General features: G+C 42.3%; 1 protein-coding gene across 5 annotated transcripts in view; it reads left to right on the top strand.

Annotated features, from left to right (window-relative positions):
• Nucleotides 1–19,687, top strand: part of LOC122552181 (adhesion G protein-coupled receptor E3-like) — a 77,297-nt gene that overhangs the window by 48,854 nt on the left and 8,756 nt on the right. For all 5 annotated transcript variants that reach the window (XM_043694758.2, XM_043694759.2, XM_087983308.1 and 2 more), the window contains 5 exons: nucleotides 5,753–5,985; nucleotides 8,487–8,553; nucleotides 9,388–9,479; nucleotides 11,022–11,190; nucleotides 12,434–12,532. In XM_043694758.2, the coding sequence (XP_043550693.2) occupies nucleotides 5,753–5,985; nucleotides 8,487–8,553; nucleotides 9,388–9,479; nucleotides 11,022–11,190; nucleotides 12,434–12,532 (660 nt within the window). The remainder of the gene's footprint in view (nucleotides 1–5,752; nucleotides 5,986–8,486; nucleotides 8,554–9,387; nucleotides 9,480–11,021; nucleotides 11,191–12,433; nucleotides 12,533–19,687) is intronic.

Below are 19,687 nucleotides of genomic sequence, written 5' to 3'. Positions count from 1 at the left end.
ACACACCCACATGCACTACACAAATATAAGTTTGTGGGATGAATTTGTACTTGCAGAATTACAATTTATTTTGCTGAAAAACAGCATGAATCCATGTAAGATTATGTGAATCCCTTTTTTAGATTAGAATCAGTCTGAATATTGGGACATAGACAGCCTCACACAGGGCACCTCACACCTTCAATGCATTATCTGGGCTGACACGGCATTTATTGTCAAAGTTCACTTGAAAATGTAACTTTAAAAACGTTCTAGGATTTACATATGAAAGAACTAAAAACAACATGGTCATTGTAATAGATGAGAGACTTAACAAACAATACAAGTCTTCTTCAATATATAATTTCAGTTACATCACACTGTAAACCTTTGCTATAAATTCTGTGTCTTACGATCTTATACTCCACAGCTAACTGATGAAGGAACAGCACTCCGAAAGCTAGTGCTTCCAAATAAACCTGTTAGACTATAGCCTGGTGTTGTGTGATTTTTAACTTTGTTTACCCCAGTCCAACACAGGCACAGAGATAACAGAAAATACTTTGTGCCAATTAATGCAATGCACTGACAGCATTTTCATTTGTGGTTATGCACATACAGGAAAAGATTTTGAATACTGTATTTAGTTTCATATTTTGATGATAAATTAGCTAAAATGTTTTGCGTTCCACATTTAGTGACTGCCATTCAGTCAGGACCCAAGGAGAAGCAAAAAACTGTGCTGGCATACTTTGTACAGCCAGGATATTGACTGGTTATGCTGAAATTGGGCTGACCAATGCTGATGAAGGGCTTATGCCCGAAACATCGATTCTCCCACTCCTCGAATGCTGCCTGATCTGCCGTGCTTTTCCAGCACCACAATCTCGACTCTGCAGTTTCTTTGATCCAGTACATGTTAAAATTACAGCGACATTAATGTCTGTCAATCTTATCAATGGCATCTTACACTAATAAGATTACCAAGAGATTTTGAGTCGTGTCCAAATGTAAAAATCATGATGAAGGGCTTATGCCTGAAATGTCAATTCTCCTGCTCCTTGAACACTGCCTTGATTTGCTGTGCTTTTCCAGCACTAAACTCTTGACTCTGAGTTCCAGCATCTGCAGTCCTCACTTTCTCCTCATGATACTTAGCACACATAATTTAAAAAATGTACAACTATGCAACTTTTGATGAATGTATGGGTTCGATTACAGCCTGTCTGTGTGGAGTCTGCACATTCTCCTCATGTCTGCTTAGATTTCCTCTGAGTGTTCTGGTTTCCTCCCACAGTCCAAAAGATGTGCAGATTAGGTGAACTGGTCATGCTAAATTGGCCATAATGTTCAGGGATGTATAGGTTTGATGTATAAGTCAGGGGAATATAGAGTAATAGGGTAAGGGAATGGGTCTGGGTGGGATACTATTCGGAGGGGTGGTTGGACTTGTTGGGCCAAATGGCCTGTTTCCACACTGTAGGTATTCTGTGATTCTATAATCAAGCAAAATTTCATTGCCTAAAGATAAACAATCCAACTTGGGCTCCAGCTATTAACAGCTGGAAAAGCCCCACTCTTGACTCTGCTCTCCAGCATCTGCAGTCCTCACTTTCTCCCAGCTGTTAATAAACTATATTAATTACTTGGATGCAGGGCTAGAAATTACCAATGTCACATTTGCAGGTGACACTAAAACAGGTGGGAAAAAGTTGCAATGAAGAAATAAAAAATTAACAAATGGATGTAGATAGATTAGGGGAATGGGTCAAAATTTGGTAGATGAATGTTATCATAGATAAGTATGACTTTTTCGATTTTGGTCAGAGGAATGGAGAGAAACTTCAGTGTGCTTTGTTGCAGAGGGAACTGGGTATCCTTGTGCATGAATCACAGAAAACTAATATGCAGATAGTAAGGAAGGCGAATTGAGTTTCAGTGTTTATTGCTAAAGAAATAGAGAATAAAAGCAGGAAAGTGTTTCAGCAGCTGTACAGTACAGTGAAACCATACTGGACTGTTGCCAAATAATTTTGGCCTCCTTAATTACGAGGAGATGTAGTTGTATTGGAGACAGTTCAGAGAAGGTTGACTAGATTGATTCTAGAGATGAGGATTTCTTATGAACACCGATTGAGCAGATTAAGCCTGTAGTCACTTGAATTTAGAAGATGGAGAAGAGGTCTAATTGTGACACATAAGATGCTAAAGGGGATTGACAAAGTAGATGTAGAGAGGATGTTTCCGCGTGTACGGCAATCTGGAATGAGAGATCATAATTTTATGATAAGGAGTAGCAGATTTAAAACAGAGATGAGGAAAAATTACTTCTTTCAAAGGGTCATGAATCTATGGAACTCACTACCCCAAAATATGGTTAATGCTGGAGCATTGAGTTCACTTAAGGAAGAGATAGAGAGATTTTTTAACTAGTAATAGGTTAAAGGTTATGAACAGCGGGCAGAAAAGAGGCCGAAATGGGATCAGCCATGATTGTACTGAATGGCAGTGCAGGCTGAAGGGCTGAATTGCATACTTCTGCTCCTAATTCTTATGTTTTATGTTGCTCAATTCATGCTAGTTTAAAAGTAGATGTGTTGTAATGGATGGTTTATGTGGGACTCTTCTTGTTCCTAGGGTGGAGGAATCTCGCACTTTAACTGCTCATAGTTATGGGTCCTTGGAGAATCACACTTAAATTGAAAGGGTATTATTAAATTGAAGAGAGTTCACAAAAGGATGTTGTTGGGAATAGAGGCTTTCTGTTATCAAAATATGCTGGGATCGGCTGAGACTTTTCACCGGAGTGCAGGAGATTAAGGGGTGGCCTTATAGAGGTTTACAAAATCATGAGGGCATAGATAAGGTGAATAACAAAGGTCTTTTCTCTATTGTGAGGGAGTTCAAAACTAGGGAGCATATTTTTAAGGTGAGAGGAGAAAGTTTAGAAAAGGACTTGATGGGCACTTTTTTAAACAGAGAGTGGTTGATGTGTGGAATGAACTCCCAGACGAAGAGGTGGCTGCAGGTACAGTTACAATATTTAAAATAGATTTGGATAGGTACGTGAGTAGGAAAGGTTTGGGGTATATGGACCAAACACAGGCAGGTGAGACTAGTTTAGTTTGGGGACATGATTGACATGGATTAGTTAGTCTGAAGGGTCTGTTTCCATGCTGCATGACTCTATGACTCCATAACAGCTTGATGGAAGTTCTAGATTTTAAAATGCATGTTAAAGAGGGGAGAGAGGTGGAGAGGCAAAGATTTCTGGGGGGGAGTGCTTAAATGCGATCATGGGCTGACTTGATTATTGCCTTAATTTCCACTGAGATAGTTCCCAACAGCACTAACTCTACGCCAAATGGGCTGCAACAGAATTGGGAATAGGAAATAAATGCTGGCCTAGCCAGTAACACTCATATCCCATGAACATTAAAACAACAGACCATTCTTATTCCTTAAATGATTAAAAATAAATTGAATCATGGTCAGTGGAAATGGAGTCATTGAATATTTTCAAGGTGAGAAATAGTTAGATCCTTGATTAAGAAGGCACTCAGAGGCCATCAAAGATAGGCAATGAACTGGAAATTAAGGCCATAATCAAGTCAGCCATGATCGTATTCAAGCACTCTCCCCCAGAAATCTTTGCCTCTCCACCTCTCTCACCTCCTTTAACATGCTTTTTAAAATCCAGAGCTTCCATCAAGCTGTTATGGAGTCATAGAGTCATGCAGCATGGAAACAGACCCTTCAGACTAACTAATCCATGTCAATCATGTTCCCAAACTAAACTAGTCTCACCTGCCTGTGTTTGGTCCATTTCGTCCAAACCTTTCCTACTCACGTACCTATCCAAATCTATTTTAAATGTTGTAACTGTACCTGCAGCCACCTCTTCCTCTGGGAGTTCATTCCACATATCAACCACTCTCTGTTTAAAAAAGTTGCCCATCAAGTCCTTTTCTAAACTTTCTCCTCTCACCTTAAAAGTATGCTCCCTAGTTTTGAACTCCCTCACAATAGAGAAAAGACCTTTGCTATTCACCTTATCTATGCCCTCATGATTTTGTAAACCTCTATAAGGCCACCCCTTAATCTCCTGCACTCCGGTGAAAAGTCTCAGCCGATCCCAGCATATTTTTATAACAGAAAGCCTCTATTCCCAACAGCACTATTATTAAAATATGCTGGATAGGCTGAGATTTCTTTCACTGGAGTGCAGGAAATTAAGGGGTGACCTTATCGAGTTTTATAAAATCATGAGGGACATAGCTAAGATGAATAGCAAAGTTATTTTGAACTCCCTGTGAGGAAGTTCAAATCTAGGGAGCATATTTTTAAGGTGAGAGGAGAAAGTTTTGAATAAGACTTGATGGGCAACATTGTTTATACAGAGAGTGGTAAATATTTCGACTCAGTGACACAAGTAGTGTCTACAACCCCTTGTTGATAGTGGACAAACTTTGAGGAATCAGGGGGTGAGCTGCTTACCTCAGAATACTTTAGTTTTGGCTGGGTCTTGCAGCCACAGTAACTATATAGCAGGTCCAGTTCAGATACTCGTAAACCCCTGAATGCTGATATTAAGGAATCCAGCGATGATGATGCCACTTAATTCAAAGGAGAGATAGATTCTTGAAGGTGAATTGATCTGAATAGGTAAGGCTATTACTGCCTTGAGCACAGTAGACTCAGGGGTGAGAGTGAACAAAGACTGCAGATGCTGGGGATTTCATTACATTACAGTGTGGAAACAGGCCCTTCGGCCCAACAAGTCCACACTGCCCTGCCGAAGCGCAACCCACCCATACCCCTACATTTACCCCTTAGCTAACACTACAGACAATTTAGTATGGCCAATTCACCTAAACTGGCACATCTTTGGACTGTGGGGGGAAACCGGAGCACCCGGAGGAAACCCACGCCAACACGGGGAGAACGTGCAAACTCCACACAGTCAGTCGCCTGAGGCGGGAATTGAACCCGGGTCTCTGGCGCTGTGAGGCAGCAGTGCTAACCACTGTGCCACCGTGCTGCCCACAGATCAGAATCAAAACGTGTGGTGCTGGCAAAGCACAGCTGGTCAGCCAGCATCCGAGGAGCAGGACATTCCTGATAAAGAGCTTATGCTTGAAACGTCGACTCTCTTGCTCTTCGGATGCTTTTCCTGCACAGTACTTGTTGACTCTAGACTCAGGAGTGATCTGGTCAATGTTTAAGGAAGCTTAGAAATACATGGATTTTCTTGCAGGTAGCCATTCAGCCCACTGTGTCCATGCAGACTGAAAGAGAACAATCCAGTGTAATCGCACCTTCCAGCTCTTGGCCTGTAGCCTTCTGGGTTATGCCACCTCAAAAGCATTTCCAACCATTTTCTTTTTAACCAAAACACAGAAAGATTGCTGAAAGAGGTGTTTAAATATTCAATGAGGTAGATACGGTCCTCCAGTAGGGGACAGAATCATGAGATTAGAGTCAGGATGTTTACAAGGAAAATCAGGAAGAAGTTTATTTCTTGAATGCTCAGAGCATTCAGGATTTCTCTCCCTAAAAAGTAAGTGGATGTTGGTGGACAAGTGACACTTTCAGGTCTGAAGTCAACAGTTCTACTGTGGGTAACAAGGAATATGGGACGAAGGTAGGCAGTTGGCATTGAAAGACAGAACAGTCACGGTCAATCTATTTGACTGGCAGGGCAGGCTTGTTTGGTTGAATAGCTTCTGTGTGTTCCTGCTTTGAAGTTTTACCTATTGGCTTTTGTTTCCAGAAGCTGTGTGGTATCGTAGCGGGATGTCTGCATTATTTGTTCCTTACAGCATTTGCTTGGATGAGCTTGGAGACATTGCAGCTTCACCTCATGGTCAGGAACTTGAAGAACATGAGGGTATTCCATTCCAGTAACATTGGGAGGTATATCTACCCTTTGGGGTATGGGCCTCCTGCATTGATCGTGGCAATTTCTGCAGCCACCTGCCCCAATGGATACGGTTCACACAGAAAGTAAGCTGCTTCTGATTTCTCCTCTATCCTGCTGTGATGATTTAGCCAATCATTTTTAGTTTCCACAGTTACTGTTTTGCCAGAAGAACCTGCAAACAGTGACACAGACAACCTCAGAACATGATTGCCTCACTCAGATAAAGTGATAGATGTGCCGACCCCAGCTTTAACAGGCTACACACCAGTGTGGTACTTTCTGTCTCCTGAAGGAGCGATCCTAACTGCGCCAAGGGGTGAAGGGGGCAGCTGTGTTGTGATCTCAACTCATGTCTACATGACAACCACTGAGCACTCGACCAGTTGCCTTTCAGCAGGCAACATAGGATCATAAGACATAGGAGCTGAAATTAGGCCATTCAGCCCATCAGGTCTGCTCCACCATTCAATCATGGCTGATAAGTTTCTCAACCCCATTCTCCTGCTTTCTCCCTGTAACCCTTGATCCCCTTTACAATCAAGAACCTATTCATCTCCATCTTAAATATGCTCAATGACCTGGCCTCCACAGCCTTCTCTGGCAGTGAATTCCATAGATTCACCACTCTCTGGCTGAAGAAGTTTCCCCTTATATCTGTTCCAAAAGGTCTTCCCTTTAATCTAAAGCTGTGCCCTCAGTTCCTAGTCTCTCCTACCAATGGAAGCATCTTCCCAATATTCAGTCTGTCCAGGCCATTCAGTACTGTGTAAGTTTCAATTAGATCCCCCTTCATCCTTCTAAACTCCATCGAGCATAGATCCAGAGTCCTCAAATATTCCTCATATGTCAAGCTGTTCATCCTGGGACCATTGTCATGAACATCCTCTGAACATGCACCAGGGCCAATACATTCTTCCTGAGACATGGGGCCCAAAATTGCACATAATACTCCAAATGTGGTATGACCAGAGCCTTATAGAGCCTCAGAATTATATCCCTGCTTTTATATTCAAGTCCTCTCAAAATAAATACCATCATAGAGTTTGCCTTCCTAACTACTGACTCAACCTGCAAGGCTATTTTGAGAGAATCCTGGAATAGAACTCTCAAGTCTCTTTGCACTTCAGACTTCCGAAATAGTCCAGGTCTCTATTCTTCCCACCAAAGGGCATGACCTCACACGTTCCCACGTTGTACTCCATCTACCACTTCTTTGTCCACTCTCCTAACCTATCGAAATCCTCCTGCAGCCTTCTTGCCTCCTCAATGCTACCTGTCCCTCTGTCTGTCTTTGTACAAACTGCAAACTTAGCCAGAATGCCCTCAGTTCCTTTCTCTAGATTGTTAATGTAGAAAGTGAAAAGTTGTGGTTCCATCACTGAGCCTTGCGGAACACCACTTGTCACCGGCTGCCATCCTGAGAAGGACCCTTTTATCCCCACTCTCTGCTTTCTGCCAGACAGTCAAGCTTCAATCCATGCCAATCCCTTGCCCCTAACTCCATGGCTCTTATCTTACTTAGTCGCCTCCTGTGCAGCACTTGTCCAGGTAGTTAACATCCATTGTCTCTCCTTGGTCTAACCTGCTTGTTACTTCCTCAAAGAATTCTAGCAGATTTGACAGGCATGTCCTCCCCTTGATGAAACCATGCATACTCTGCCCTTTCTTACCATACAGTTCTAAATATTCAGAAATCTCATCCTTCACAATGGATTCCAGGAACTTACCCATGACCATGGTTAAGCTAATTGGTCTATAATTTTCCGTCTTTTGCCGTACTCGCTTTATAAACAGGGGTGTCACATTAGCGATTTTCCAGTCCTCTCGGACCTTCCCTGATTTGAGTGATTCCTGAAAGATTACCACTAACGCCTCCACTATCTCTTTATCTATCTCCCTTAGAACTCTGGGGTGTAGTCCACCTGGTCCAGGTGATTTATCCACCTTCAGACCATTCAGTTTTTCTAGACCTTCTCCTTGGTGATGACCACCATACTGCCCCCTCACTCTCTTGGATTTTTGGGAAATTACTCGTGTCTTCCACTGTGAAGAATGACACGAAGTAATTATTCAGTTCTTCAGTCATTTTCTTGATTCCCACTACTATCTCTCCTGTGTCATTTTCCAACAACCTAATGTCCACTTTTACCTCTCTTTTGCCCTGTATATGTCTAAAGAAACTCTTACAGTCTTCCTTTATATTACTGACTAGCTTACCCTCATATTTAATCTCTTCCTTCCTTATTTTTTTGTTGTTGCTCTCTGTGGTCTTTGCAAGCTTCCCAATCGTATGGGTTCCCACTGTTCTTTGTTACTTTATATGCTTTTGCTTTTATACTATCCCTGACTTCCTTACTCAGCCATGGTTGCCTCATCCTCCATCTACCATGTTTCTTATTCCTCAGGATGAATTTCTGCTGTGTCTCCTGAATTACTCCTAGAATTCTGTTCTGAGATGAATCAAAATAGAAGTCCAAGAGGTCAATGATGCATCAGCCCAGAAACCTCATCCTCACAGCTTTAATGAGTATCAATCTTTGAATTCAAACCAACTTACCTCAGCATGTTTCCTTCTGATTTCCAGCTGCTGGTTATTGGTGGAGAATGGGTTTATCTGGAGCTTCTTGGGACCAGTCTATTTGATCATTTTGGTAATTCTATTTTAATATAATCTATCCTATGTATAAGGCATTGTTTACCGCTAAACCTGATGACACTTTACAATGAAGTTCACAAATCAGCAGCAAATCTCAGACTCTGGCCTTATTGATGCGAGCTTATCATTCCAGCAGTTTTTTGTAATATGAATTGATCTATAGAGGTGTGGTGTCTTGTGTTTCAGTCTGAAGGTGTAAGTTCAATTCTCAACATGAACACAAAATCTAAGTTTACACTCCAGTGCAGTACTGAGGAAGAGACGTACTGACAGTGCAACTTGGTGTCATTAAGACTGTGCCAATCAAAGCTTTCCAAATCTGGCCAGAGTGTGGGTTTGATTGAGTGGTGGACAGTTCAAGCACTTTGTGTTTCTGCCTCATTTAGATGCTGCCACTGAATTCACTGTATTATATCCAAACTGCATTTAATTTGAATCATGAATGCTGATTTTGAAGCGGGATTTATATTCTGCTCTTAATTCAAATCTGCTTCAATAACAAGTACAAAAACCTGCATTTATCTGGCATTTTTAATATTACTCCAATTCTTGAACAAGTTTATTATTTTTGCTCGGAAAGAACTAATGGGCTTATCAGAAACAGAGTCGCTTATTGAAATAGTGCCTTCTCATTGCTACAGTGTTTTGCCAAACTTCCAAGATTTCAAAACCAGTAAGTAAGAAATAAACATGCACAGAATAGAGTTGGCTCAGTAACATCAACTAAATTAGGTGAGGTGGAAGACTGCAGTTCAGATTCCTCAGAGATGCCTAGACTATGTTACTGTATTCTGGATCAATTAGTCTAACATCTCAAATAATCCAACAGATGAATACGTTCCTGTTCACCATAACTGTCTGCATATTGAATGAAGAACTTTCGAATCGTGATGTGAATGTCTCAAAAATTAAGGACACCAGGTGAGGTTGCAAGGGAAGATGTCCAGAACAAGGGGGAATGACCTTCAAATTAGAGTTGGCCACCTCAGGGCTGTATCAGGCAGCACTGCTTCACACAAAGAGTAGTGGAGATCTGAAACTCTCTCAACCACCCCCCTCCAAAAAACGTTTCTGAGTCTTGGAGGAGAGCCATGATGAGGATCAGCAAAAATATCAAGGATGAGATTAATATTTTTTCTTTAAGTAAGGGATGTAGAAGCAAGGTGGTTAGATGGAGTTCAGGTACAAATCAGTCCTGATCTAAACGACTGGGACCTCATCAATGTGGAGTTGGATGGGCAGTTCCTGTTACCCTGTTCCCTCATTCCATTGTTTACAGGTTGGGAATTCTGTTCCTGCCCAGCCTCCCAAAACCATCTACAAGGCACAAGTCAGTAGTGTGATGAAATACTGTCCACTTGCCTGAATAGGTATAGTTCTGAAAATACTCAAGAAGCTGGACACCATCGAGGTCCAAGCAGCTCACTTGTTTGGCACCACATACACCATCTTCAACATACATTCCCATCACCAGTATACTGTGGCTACAGTGTATACCGTCTACAAGATACACTGCAGCAACTTACGAAGGTTCCTTCAATAGCTCCTTTCAAATCCATGATCTCTACCTTATAGTAGCAGGTACATAAGAACACTACCCTTTGCAAGTTTGCCCCCAAGCCACACACCATTCTGACCTGCAAGTACATCACCATTCCTTCAATATCACTGGGTCAAAATCTTGGAACCCCCTTCCTAACAACACTGTAACTGTATCTACACTGCATGGCCTACAGCAGGTCAAGAAAGCAACTAACCAGTATTTTCTCAAGGGCAATAAGGACGATAATGCTGGCCTAGTTAGCATTGTCCACATCTCTCAAAAGAATAATTAGAAGTACCTGAACTGAAGTTTAGAGACACATATATTAAACTCAAGTAAAAAGATTGTACATTCACATCCTTGCAGGTGGCCTTGTTCTGAAGATATGAAATTATGATTTCATTGCAATCAATAATGGCTTTCTGGAGGAGGGTTAGTGGTGTCTGTGTGGTGCTAGGCTAATTAATGAATGCTCAAATGGAATGAAGGACTGGGGTAGTATGAAAGAAAGGAACAGTAGAACATATTATGATTATCAAAAGAACACCCAAAGCTGTTCTGGCTGTATTCAGCCAGTAATGATTGGGGTTAACCATCATTATGGGACCGCAAAAAGCAAACCCTGTTGAGTGCTTCATTCACAGGTGTACCAGTGTCTTATTGCAGGATCTGGCATTGGGAAAATGTGTACCAAACTCCCTCTCTTGCTGACAGCAAGCTTCCATACCTCCCCCTACATCACTTGGCTGTGGCCCGGGAGCATGGGTGGGTGCATTGCCACCTTCTTCCCAGTTTCGCTGCTGAGCAAGATAGGTATATTGTTTAGATATATTTAAAAACTAATAGTTCATCTCAGAGTCTGGTAGAGCTCATAAGTGTTTCCGTCACTACCATGTCTAATAGTTTGCCCCTCATTGCAGGATGCTGACGTTTAAAGCCATTGGACAAATCTTTATCCTGGGCTGTACTTGGATTCTCGGCTTGTTTCATTTTCAGGAGGAAACAATCGTGATGGCCTATTTATTTACAATTGTCAACAGTTTTCAAGGCACCTTCATCTTCATCATCCTTTGTGTGTTAAATCCCAAGGCATGTGGTATTGTACTTGAGGTTTGCATTAGAATGGAATAAGTCACAACATAGGAACTAGAGTCAGACATTCAGTCTTCAAAAATGTTCCACCATTTAGTTAGCTCATCTACCCACATTGACCCTCATGACCTCTCACAGAACAAAAAAAAATCAATTTTATTCTTGACATTTTCAATTGACCTTTGACCTCAACTGCCCTGTTTTTGGGAGACATGGTTCCCATTTAACCTCAGCAAAATGCTGAAAGCTGAGAACCAAGGATGTAAATTACCCGTGGACGCTGGTCTCTCAGTTCTGGCTCACCCCAACTTGTGCATCTGATGGGGTTAGGATTTGAATCCCATTGCAGGCATGTTGGGCATATAGTCCAGGCTAATGCTTCAGCATGATACTGACGGAGGGTAGCGCCATCAGAGGTGGCTGTTTTTTGTTTTAGGCATTAAACGAAAGGTCTGTTTCCTCTTTCATACAAATATTGTCGGTAAATCTTTGAGCATGTTCAAGGCAGAAGTAGTCTTATGGATGCTAATGACATCAAGAGATATGGATAAAGCATGGGGAAATTGAGGTACATAACCAGCTATGATCTATTTGAATGATGGAGCAGACTTGATGGGCTGAATGGCCTCCTCCTGTTGTTCAGTGAAAGATGCAATAACATTATTTCAAACCACAGCATAAGTTTCCTGGTATCCCTGCCAATAGGCATCCCTCGTCTATCACAGATTTTTGGTTCGTGATCTCAGTGCCATTTGTGGGATGTGCCTGTGTAAAAATTGGCCATTATATTTCACTTTATTGTGCCAAAAATATCTACTTTGGGTCATGCGGAGGTTGGAACATAAGTAGGAGTTCTCACTTTCCCTTTCCTTCATGTTCGCCTGCATTATAGGCTGAGTATGACTTCACCACAAATCTGAGGTTGCATCAGCTTCAAATCCAACCATCTTGATACTGAACTACAAAGTATCTGTGGCCCAGGTATAGGAGAATAGACTAATTCATAATGATTTTCCTCTAAGGTAGAGCTGGGTGTACTGTAAGCTGAACTTTAGTTTATGCTCCGTGTTTAACCTGTGAATACTGGGAGCAATATTGGCCACCAAAGAATGTGGAACCAGTCAATTATTCTAAACTGTGCATCATGCTTTTCTGTAAAAAATAGATTAGAAGATTATGTGCAGAATCTTAATTTATCAGCCGCAAAATTTAATAAATTCCTTTGCTTCAACCTCTTAAGATAAGGGCGGAATACAGCAAGTGGATTACCTGCATCTGCAAGACCAGAAAGAGCTTACTTGAATTGGAATCGGTGAAAGTGCCATTGTCAGTTACATCGGTAAGTGTGCCTGTATATACTGCAGCATCTGACGACCTAGCACTGAGACAGAGAAAAGGTAGCAGCATGGGAAAACCATCTCACCCATGTTCCCCTTAACACACCATTCCAACTTTGATATTTATAAAATACCACCATGCCATCTTGGTTGCTGGGTCACTCTTTCTCATGGTCAATTGCATATGGCCAGTAAATACCAACTTTGTCAGTGATGTTATCGCAAGATAAATTTTAAAAATAAAAGGATCTGGTTAATAGTCACTTGAAAGAATGGAACTTGAGCATTGCTGATAGAAGAGTTGGATTGTTGAAGCTTGTGTCTTGCAATGATCAGGATAGAATTGCAAAAGTCTCAAATCTCAATGGGAACAACAACTTATACAACTTAAGAAGAGGATATTAATTAGTTTATGAGTGGGTGCTGATTAGTCTCCATGGTAACAACTCTACTAACCAACATTTGACAATAAGTTAGCATCCTTTTCTCATGTGATATAAATTGTTGTTCCCTTTGAGATGTGATATTCTCATAATTCTGTTCTGATCAGTGCAAGGTAAAAGGCTTCAGTGGCAATTCTTTCTTTTCAGGAACACTCAGGATCCAAGATAAATGTTTCCTTTATGTCACACATCTCAGATTGGGATCAATTGTCAATTGATACACCAGTTTCTGCCAGTAACGAACTGAAAGTAAAATAAATTTATTTGGAGGGTTAAACAGAACACTCTTATAGTACATCTTCAAATTTATCCCAATTGCTCTATGACTGTACCTACCTTCAACCTTGGGCCATCTACAAAACTATTACACAATTTAATGACCCAAAGTAATGAATGGGATGGCAAACTGCAATTCCTTTGAAGTTTCCCTCACGGTGATATGCATTGATAAACTTGTACAGCTCTTGATATATATTTAGTAAAGAAACAGAAGAAGTTCATTTTATAACTAGGACCTGTTCTAGCATTCAGTGTAACCACGGCTGGTCTGTGACCTAATGTAATTGTTTCCTGTGGGAGAGAGTTCCAAACTAGTATCACTTTCTGTTTTCAGAACTGTTTCTTCATTTTTTTTCCTAGAAGGTCTGGTTCAACATTTTTGACTATGTCCCTTCGCCCTAGATACCCCAGCAGGCAGAAGTGGTTTCTCTGTAACTACCCTTATCTTTGCACTGATTACAACCTTCCTTGTTCAAATCTTTCATCATAATTCGATCATTGGAGTTCAGTTATCATTATAGTACATGCTGCTTTCCCTCCAAAACCAATATTTATCAATCCTTAGATGTCACATAAAACTGCTACAGATTCTTTCATGTGTGTCTGACTAGAGCTTTGTATAGTTGAAGCATAATTTCAGCTCCCTTTTATTCTCACATTCCATTTGCCTTTGTGATTATTTCCTGTACCTGCTTTAGTGATCCATGTAGCTGGACACGACACCCAAGCATACATCACACAGCTCGTGCACCCAGGCAATAGGAATAGAACTCAGAAATAGAAAAGAGAAATCACAGTACTTGGAGTATACTACAGGCCTCCCAAAAATCAGTGGGTGATAGAGGAGAGAATATGTAACAGCAGAGGTGTTGTGCTAGGTGATTTTAATTTCCCCTATATCGACAGGGATTCACTTTGTGCTAGTGGCTTGGATGGGGCATAATTTGTAAGGGCCATTCAGGAGGGTTTCTTGACACAGTTTGTAAACAATCCAACCAGGGAAGTGGTTATACTGGGTCAAGAGTGTGGTGTTGGAAAAGCACAGCAGGTCAGGCAACATCCGAGGAGCAGGAGAATCGACATTTCTGGCATAAGCCCGTCATCAGGTCCAAAACATCGATTCCCCTGCTCCTCAGATGTTGCCTGACCTGTTGTGCTTTTCCAGCACCACACTCTCGACTCTGATCTCCAGCATCTGCAGTCCTCACTTTCTCCAAGGGTTATACTGGACCTGATTTTGAGAAATAAGCCTGGCCAGGTGAGCGAAGTTTCAGGGGGGGATCATTTCGGACCGAGTGAACATAATACTGTGAGTTTTAACGTATTCATGGGTAGGGATAACAGCAGTCCTCAGGTGAAGGTACTAAATTGGGGGACATTATTAGGCAGGAACTGGAGAATTTTGATTAGAAGTGGCTGTTTGAGGGTAAATGCAAGTTGGACATGTGTGATATTTCAAACTGCAGTTGATAAGAGTTTAGGAGCAGCACATTCTTGTGAGAATGAAGGATAGATATGGCAAGTTACATGAACCTTGGATCACCTTTGTCAAAAAGAAAAAGCACACATACGTAAAGTCTAGGAGGATCGGAACTGATGAAACCCTAGGCGTATATAAGGAAAGAAGGGCTACATTCCAGAGACTTGTGAATCAAGTCATAGCTGAAGTAGTCTATTTTATGCGATGGTGCAAACAGTGCAATCATATATAGTAACTCATGGAGAAAGCACGTGAGCAGGAGCTGTTACTAGTCAAAGACCTGTTTATAGTTGACTGGCTTAGTAATAAATTTAGCCAAAAGTGAATTCACAAAAGCAAGAGTAAGTCACCATGGTCGGCACAGTGGCACAGTGGTTAGCACTGCTGCCTCACAGCGCCAGAGACCCGGGTTCAATTCCTGCCTCAGGCAACTGTCTGTGTGGAGTTTGCACATTCTCCCCGTGTCTGCGTGGGTTTCCTCCGGGTGCTCTGGTTTCCTCCTGCAATCCAGAAATGTGCAGATTAGGTGAATTGGCTGTGCTAAATTGCCCATAGTGTTAGGTGAAGGGGGAAATGGGTCTGGGTGGGTTGCTCTTTGGAGGGTCGGTGTGGACTTGCTGGGCCGAAGGGCCTGTTTCCACACTGTAAGTAATCTAATCAGATATACCATAGGACAAAGACAAGTGTTACCAAGGACAGTAAAAGTAGTTTCTAACAGAATTCGCTGTTCCTAAAGGAAATCATGAGATTTTCAGGATTTCATAAATTTTAATGGAAATTTGTGCATAATTTCAGCACAATATTAATATCTGAAAAGGTTTTGTTCAGGAGGGGGAGTGGAGTTTTTGATAAGGGACAGCATTACAGCTATTCCGAGGGAGGATAGTCCTGGAAATACATCCAGGGAAGTTATTTGGGTGGAGCTGAGAAATAAGAAAGAGATGATCACCTTATTGGGATTGTATTATACACCCCTAAAATTCAGCGGGAAATTGAGAAACAAATTTGTAAGGAGATCTCAGTCCTCTGTAAGAATAATAGGGTGATTATGGTAGAGGATTTTTAACTATCCAAACATAAACTGGACTATGAATAGTGTTCAGGGTTTAGATGTAGAGGAATTTGTTAAGTGTGTATATAAACATTTTCTGATTCAGTATGTGGATTTACCTACTAGAGAAGGTGCAAAACTTAATCTGTTCTTGGGAAATAAGGCAGGTCAGGTGACTGAGGTGTCAGTGGGGTCGGGGGTATGGGGTATTGGTGGGCACTTTGGGGCCAGCGACCATAATTCTATTCGTTTTAAAATAGTGATGGAAAGGGATAGACCAGATCTAACAATTGAACTTCTAAATTGAAGGAAGGCTAATTTTGATGGTATTAGGCAAGAATTTTCAAAAGCTGATTGGGGGCTGACGTTCGCAGGTAAAGGGACGGCTGGAAAATGGAAAGCCTTCAGAAATGAGATAATGAGAGTCCAGAGGCAGTATATTCCCATTAGGGTGAAAGAAAAGGCTGGTATGTGCAGGGAATCCTGAATGACGAGAGAAATTGAGGGTTTGGTTATGAAAAGAAGGAAGCATATGTTAGGTATAGACAGGATAGTTCGAGCGAGAAGAGTATAAAGGCAATATGGGTTTACTTAAGAGGGAAATCAGGAGGGCAAAAAGGGGACATGAGATAGCTTTGGCAAATATGGTTAAGGAGAATCCAGAGGGGTTTTACAAATTCGTTAAGGATAAAAGGGAGAGAATAGAGCCCCTCAGAAATCGGTAAGGCAGCCTTTGTGTGGAGCCACAGAGATGGGGGAGATACTAAACATAGAACATAGCTGAAAATGTGTTGCTGGAAAAGCGCAGCCGGTCAGGCAGCATCCAAAAAGCAGGAGAATCAACTTCGGGCACACTTTCCTCATTCCTGAAGAAGGGCTTATGCCCGAAACATCGATTCTCCTGCTCCTTGGATGCTGCCTGACCTGCTGTGCTTTTCCAGCAACACATTTTCAGCTCTGATCTCCAGCATCTGCAGTCCTCACTTTCTCCATACATAGAACATAGAAAAGTACAGCAAAGAACAGGCCCTTATGTCCACGATGTTGTGCCGAGGTTAAATCTTAATGTAAAATACAATAACTTAACCTACGCACCCCTCAATTCACTGCTCTCCATGTGTCCCCAATGACTCTGCTTCCACCACCACCGCTGGCAACGCATTCCATGCATTCACAACTCTCTGTGTAAAAGACCTACCTCTGATGTCTCCTCTATACCTTTCCCTATACCTTTCTATATCTTAAAACTATGACTCCTTGTACCCGTCAATCCTGCCCTGGGGAAACGTCTCTGGCTATTGACTCTATCTATTCCTCTCATCATCTTGTATACCTCGATCGGATCTCCTCTCTTCCTCCTTCTCTCCAGAGAGAAAAGTCAGAGCTTTTTCAATCTTTCTTCATAAGGCAAGCCCTCCAGTCCAGTAAACCTTCCTTGCACCTTCTCCAAAGCCTCTGTATCTTTCCTATAGTAGGGCAACCAGACCGGACATAATATTCCAAGTGTGGTCTCACCAGGGACTTGTAAAGCTGTAGTAAACTTCGCAGCTCTTAAACTCGATTCCCCCTGTTAATGAAAGCCAAAACACCATATGCTTTCTGAACAACCCTATCCACTTGGGTGGCAACTTTGAGGAATCTATGTACTTTTACACCCAGATCCCTCTGTTCCTCCACACTTCCAAGAATCCTGTCTTTAATCCTACATTCAGCATTCGAGTTTAACCTTCCAAAATGCATCACTTCACATTTATCCAGGTTGAACTCAATCTGCCATTTCTCAGCCCAACTCTGCAACCTGTCTATGACGCGATGCAGCCTTCAATAGCCCTCGATACTATCAACGACACCTCCAACCTTTGTGTCATCTGCAAATTTAGTAACCCACACCTCAACCTCCTCATCCAAGTCATTTGTAAAAACTACAAAGAGCAGATGTCCAAGAACAGAGCCCTGCGGGACCCCACTCAACACTGACCTCCAGGCAGAATAATTTCCATCTACAACCACTCTCTGCCTTCTGTCGGCCAGCCAGTCCTGAATCCAGATAGCCAAATCTCCTTGTATCCCATACTTCCTGACTTTATGAATGAGTCTACCATGGGGAACCTTATCAAATGCCTTGCTGAAGTACAAATACACCACATCCACTGCTCGACCTTTGTCGACCTGTCTTGTCACCTCCTTGAAAAACTCAATAAGATTTGTGAGGCATAACCTGCCCCTCACAAAGCCATACTGACTGCCTTTAATCACGCTATGCTTTGCCAAATAGTCATAGATCCTATCCCTCAGAATTATTCCAAAACTTTGCTGACCACAGACGTAAGACTAACTGGTCTGTAATTGCCAGGGATTTCCCTATTACCTTTCTTGAAAAGAGGAACAACATTCACCTCCTTCCAATCCTCCGGTACGACTCCCGTGGAGAGTGAGGAGGCAAAGATCTTTCCCAGCAGCTTAGCAACCTCCTTTCTCACTCTCCAGAGCAGCCATGGATAAATCTGGTCTGGCCCTGGGGACTTATCCCTCTTAATGTTTTCCAAAATTTCCAGCACATCAACTTCATCAGTCTTGATCTGGTCAAGCCTGTATCCCAGCTCCTCAAAGTTCTCATTCACAATAAGGTCCCTTCCTTGGAGAAAACTGAAGCAAAATACTCGGTTCGGTTCCCTCTCTAAGGCTATGTTAAATGTTAGGCAGTTGTGATCACTGTCACCAAAGTGTTCTCCCACCATGAGATCTGATACCAGTCCTGGCTCATTGCCAAGCACCAAATCCAAAATGGCCTCTCCCCTCGTCGGTCTGTCTACATACTGAGTAAGGACACCCTTCTGAACACACCTGACAAAAATGGCTCCATCCAAACCATCTGCACTTAGGAGGTTCCAGTCGACATTGAGAAAGTTGAAATCACCCATAACTACAACCCTGCTACCTCTGCATTTTTCCAGAATCTGCCTGCCTATGCGTTCTTCAATCCCTCTACTGCTATTAGGGGTTCTGTAGAAAACCCCCAATGAGGTGGCTGCTCCCTTGCTATTCCTGACTTCCACCCATACTGACTCAGCAGACAGACCTTCCTCAACAACCTTCATTTCTGTAGCTGTGATGCACTCTCTGATTAGCAATGCTTACACCCCCTCCTCGTTTTCCACCCTCCCTGTTCTTTTTAGAACATAGAACATAGAACATAGAACAATACAGCACAGAACAGGCCCTTCGGCCCACGATGTTGTGCCGAACTTCTAACCTAGATTAAGTACCCATCCATGTACCTATCCAAATGCCGCTTAAAGGTCGCCAATGATTCCGACTCTACCACTCCCACGGGCCGCGCATTCCATGCCCCCACCACTCTCTGGGTAAAGAACCCACCCCTGACATCTCCCCTATACCTTCCACCCTTCACCTTAAATTTATGTCCCCTTGTAACACTCTGTTGTACCCGGAGAAAAAGTTTCTGACTGTCTACTCTATCTATTCCTCTGATCATCTTATAAACCTCTATCAAGTCACCCCTCATCCTTCGCCGTTCCAACGAGAAAAGGCCGAGAACTCTCAACCTATCCTCGTACGACTTCCTCTCCATTCCAGGCAACATCCTGGTAAATCTTCTCTGCACCCTCTCCAAAGCTTCCACATCTTTCCTAAAGTGAGGCGACCAGAACTGCACACAGTACTCCAACTGTGGCCTAACCAAAGTACTGTACAGCTGCAACATCACTTCACGACTCTGGAATTCAATCCCTCTGCTAATGAACGATAATACTCCATAGGCCTTCTTACAAACTCTATCCACCTGAGTGGCAACCTTCAAAGATCTATGTACATAGACCCCAAGATCCCTCTGTTCCTCCACCTGACTAAGAACCCTACCATTAACCCTGTATTCCGCATTCTT

This window comes from Chiloscyllium plagiosum, unplaced genomic scaffold (genome assembly GCF_037043375.1).
Source record: "Chiloscyllium plagiosum isolate Xiang-an unplaced genomic scaffold, Cpla_swu_hap1 HiC_scaffold_45, whole genome shotgun sequence".
NCBI lineage: Eukaryota > Metazoa > Chordata > Chondrichthyes > Orectolobiformes > Hemiscylliidae > Chiloscyllium > Chiloscyllium plagiosum.
The sequence above is the reverse complement of the archived record's forward strand: the minus strand, read 5'-3'. Positions and strand labels throughout refer to the sequence as shown.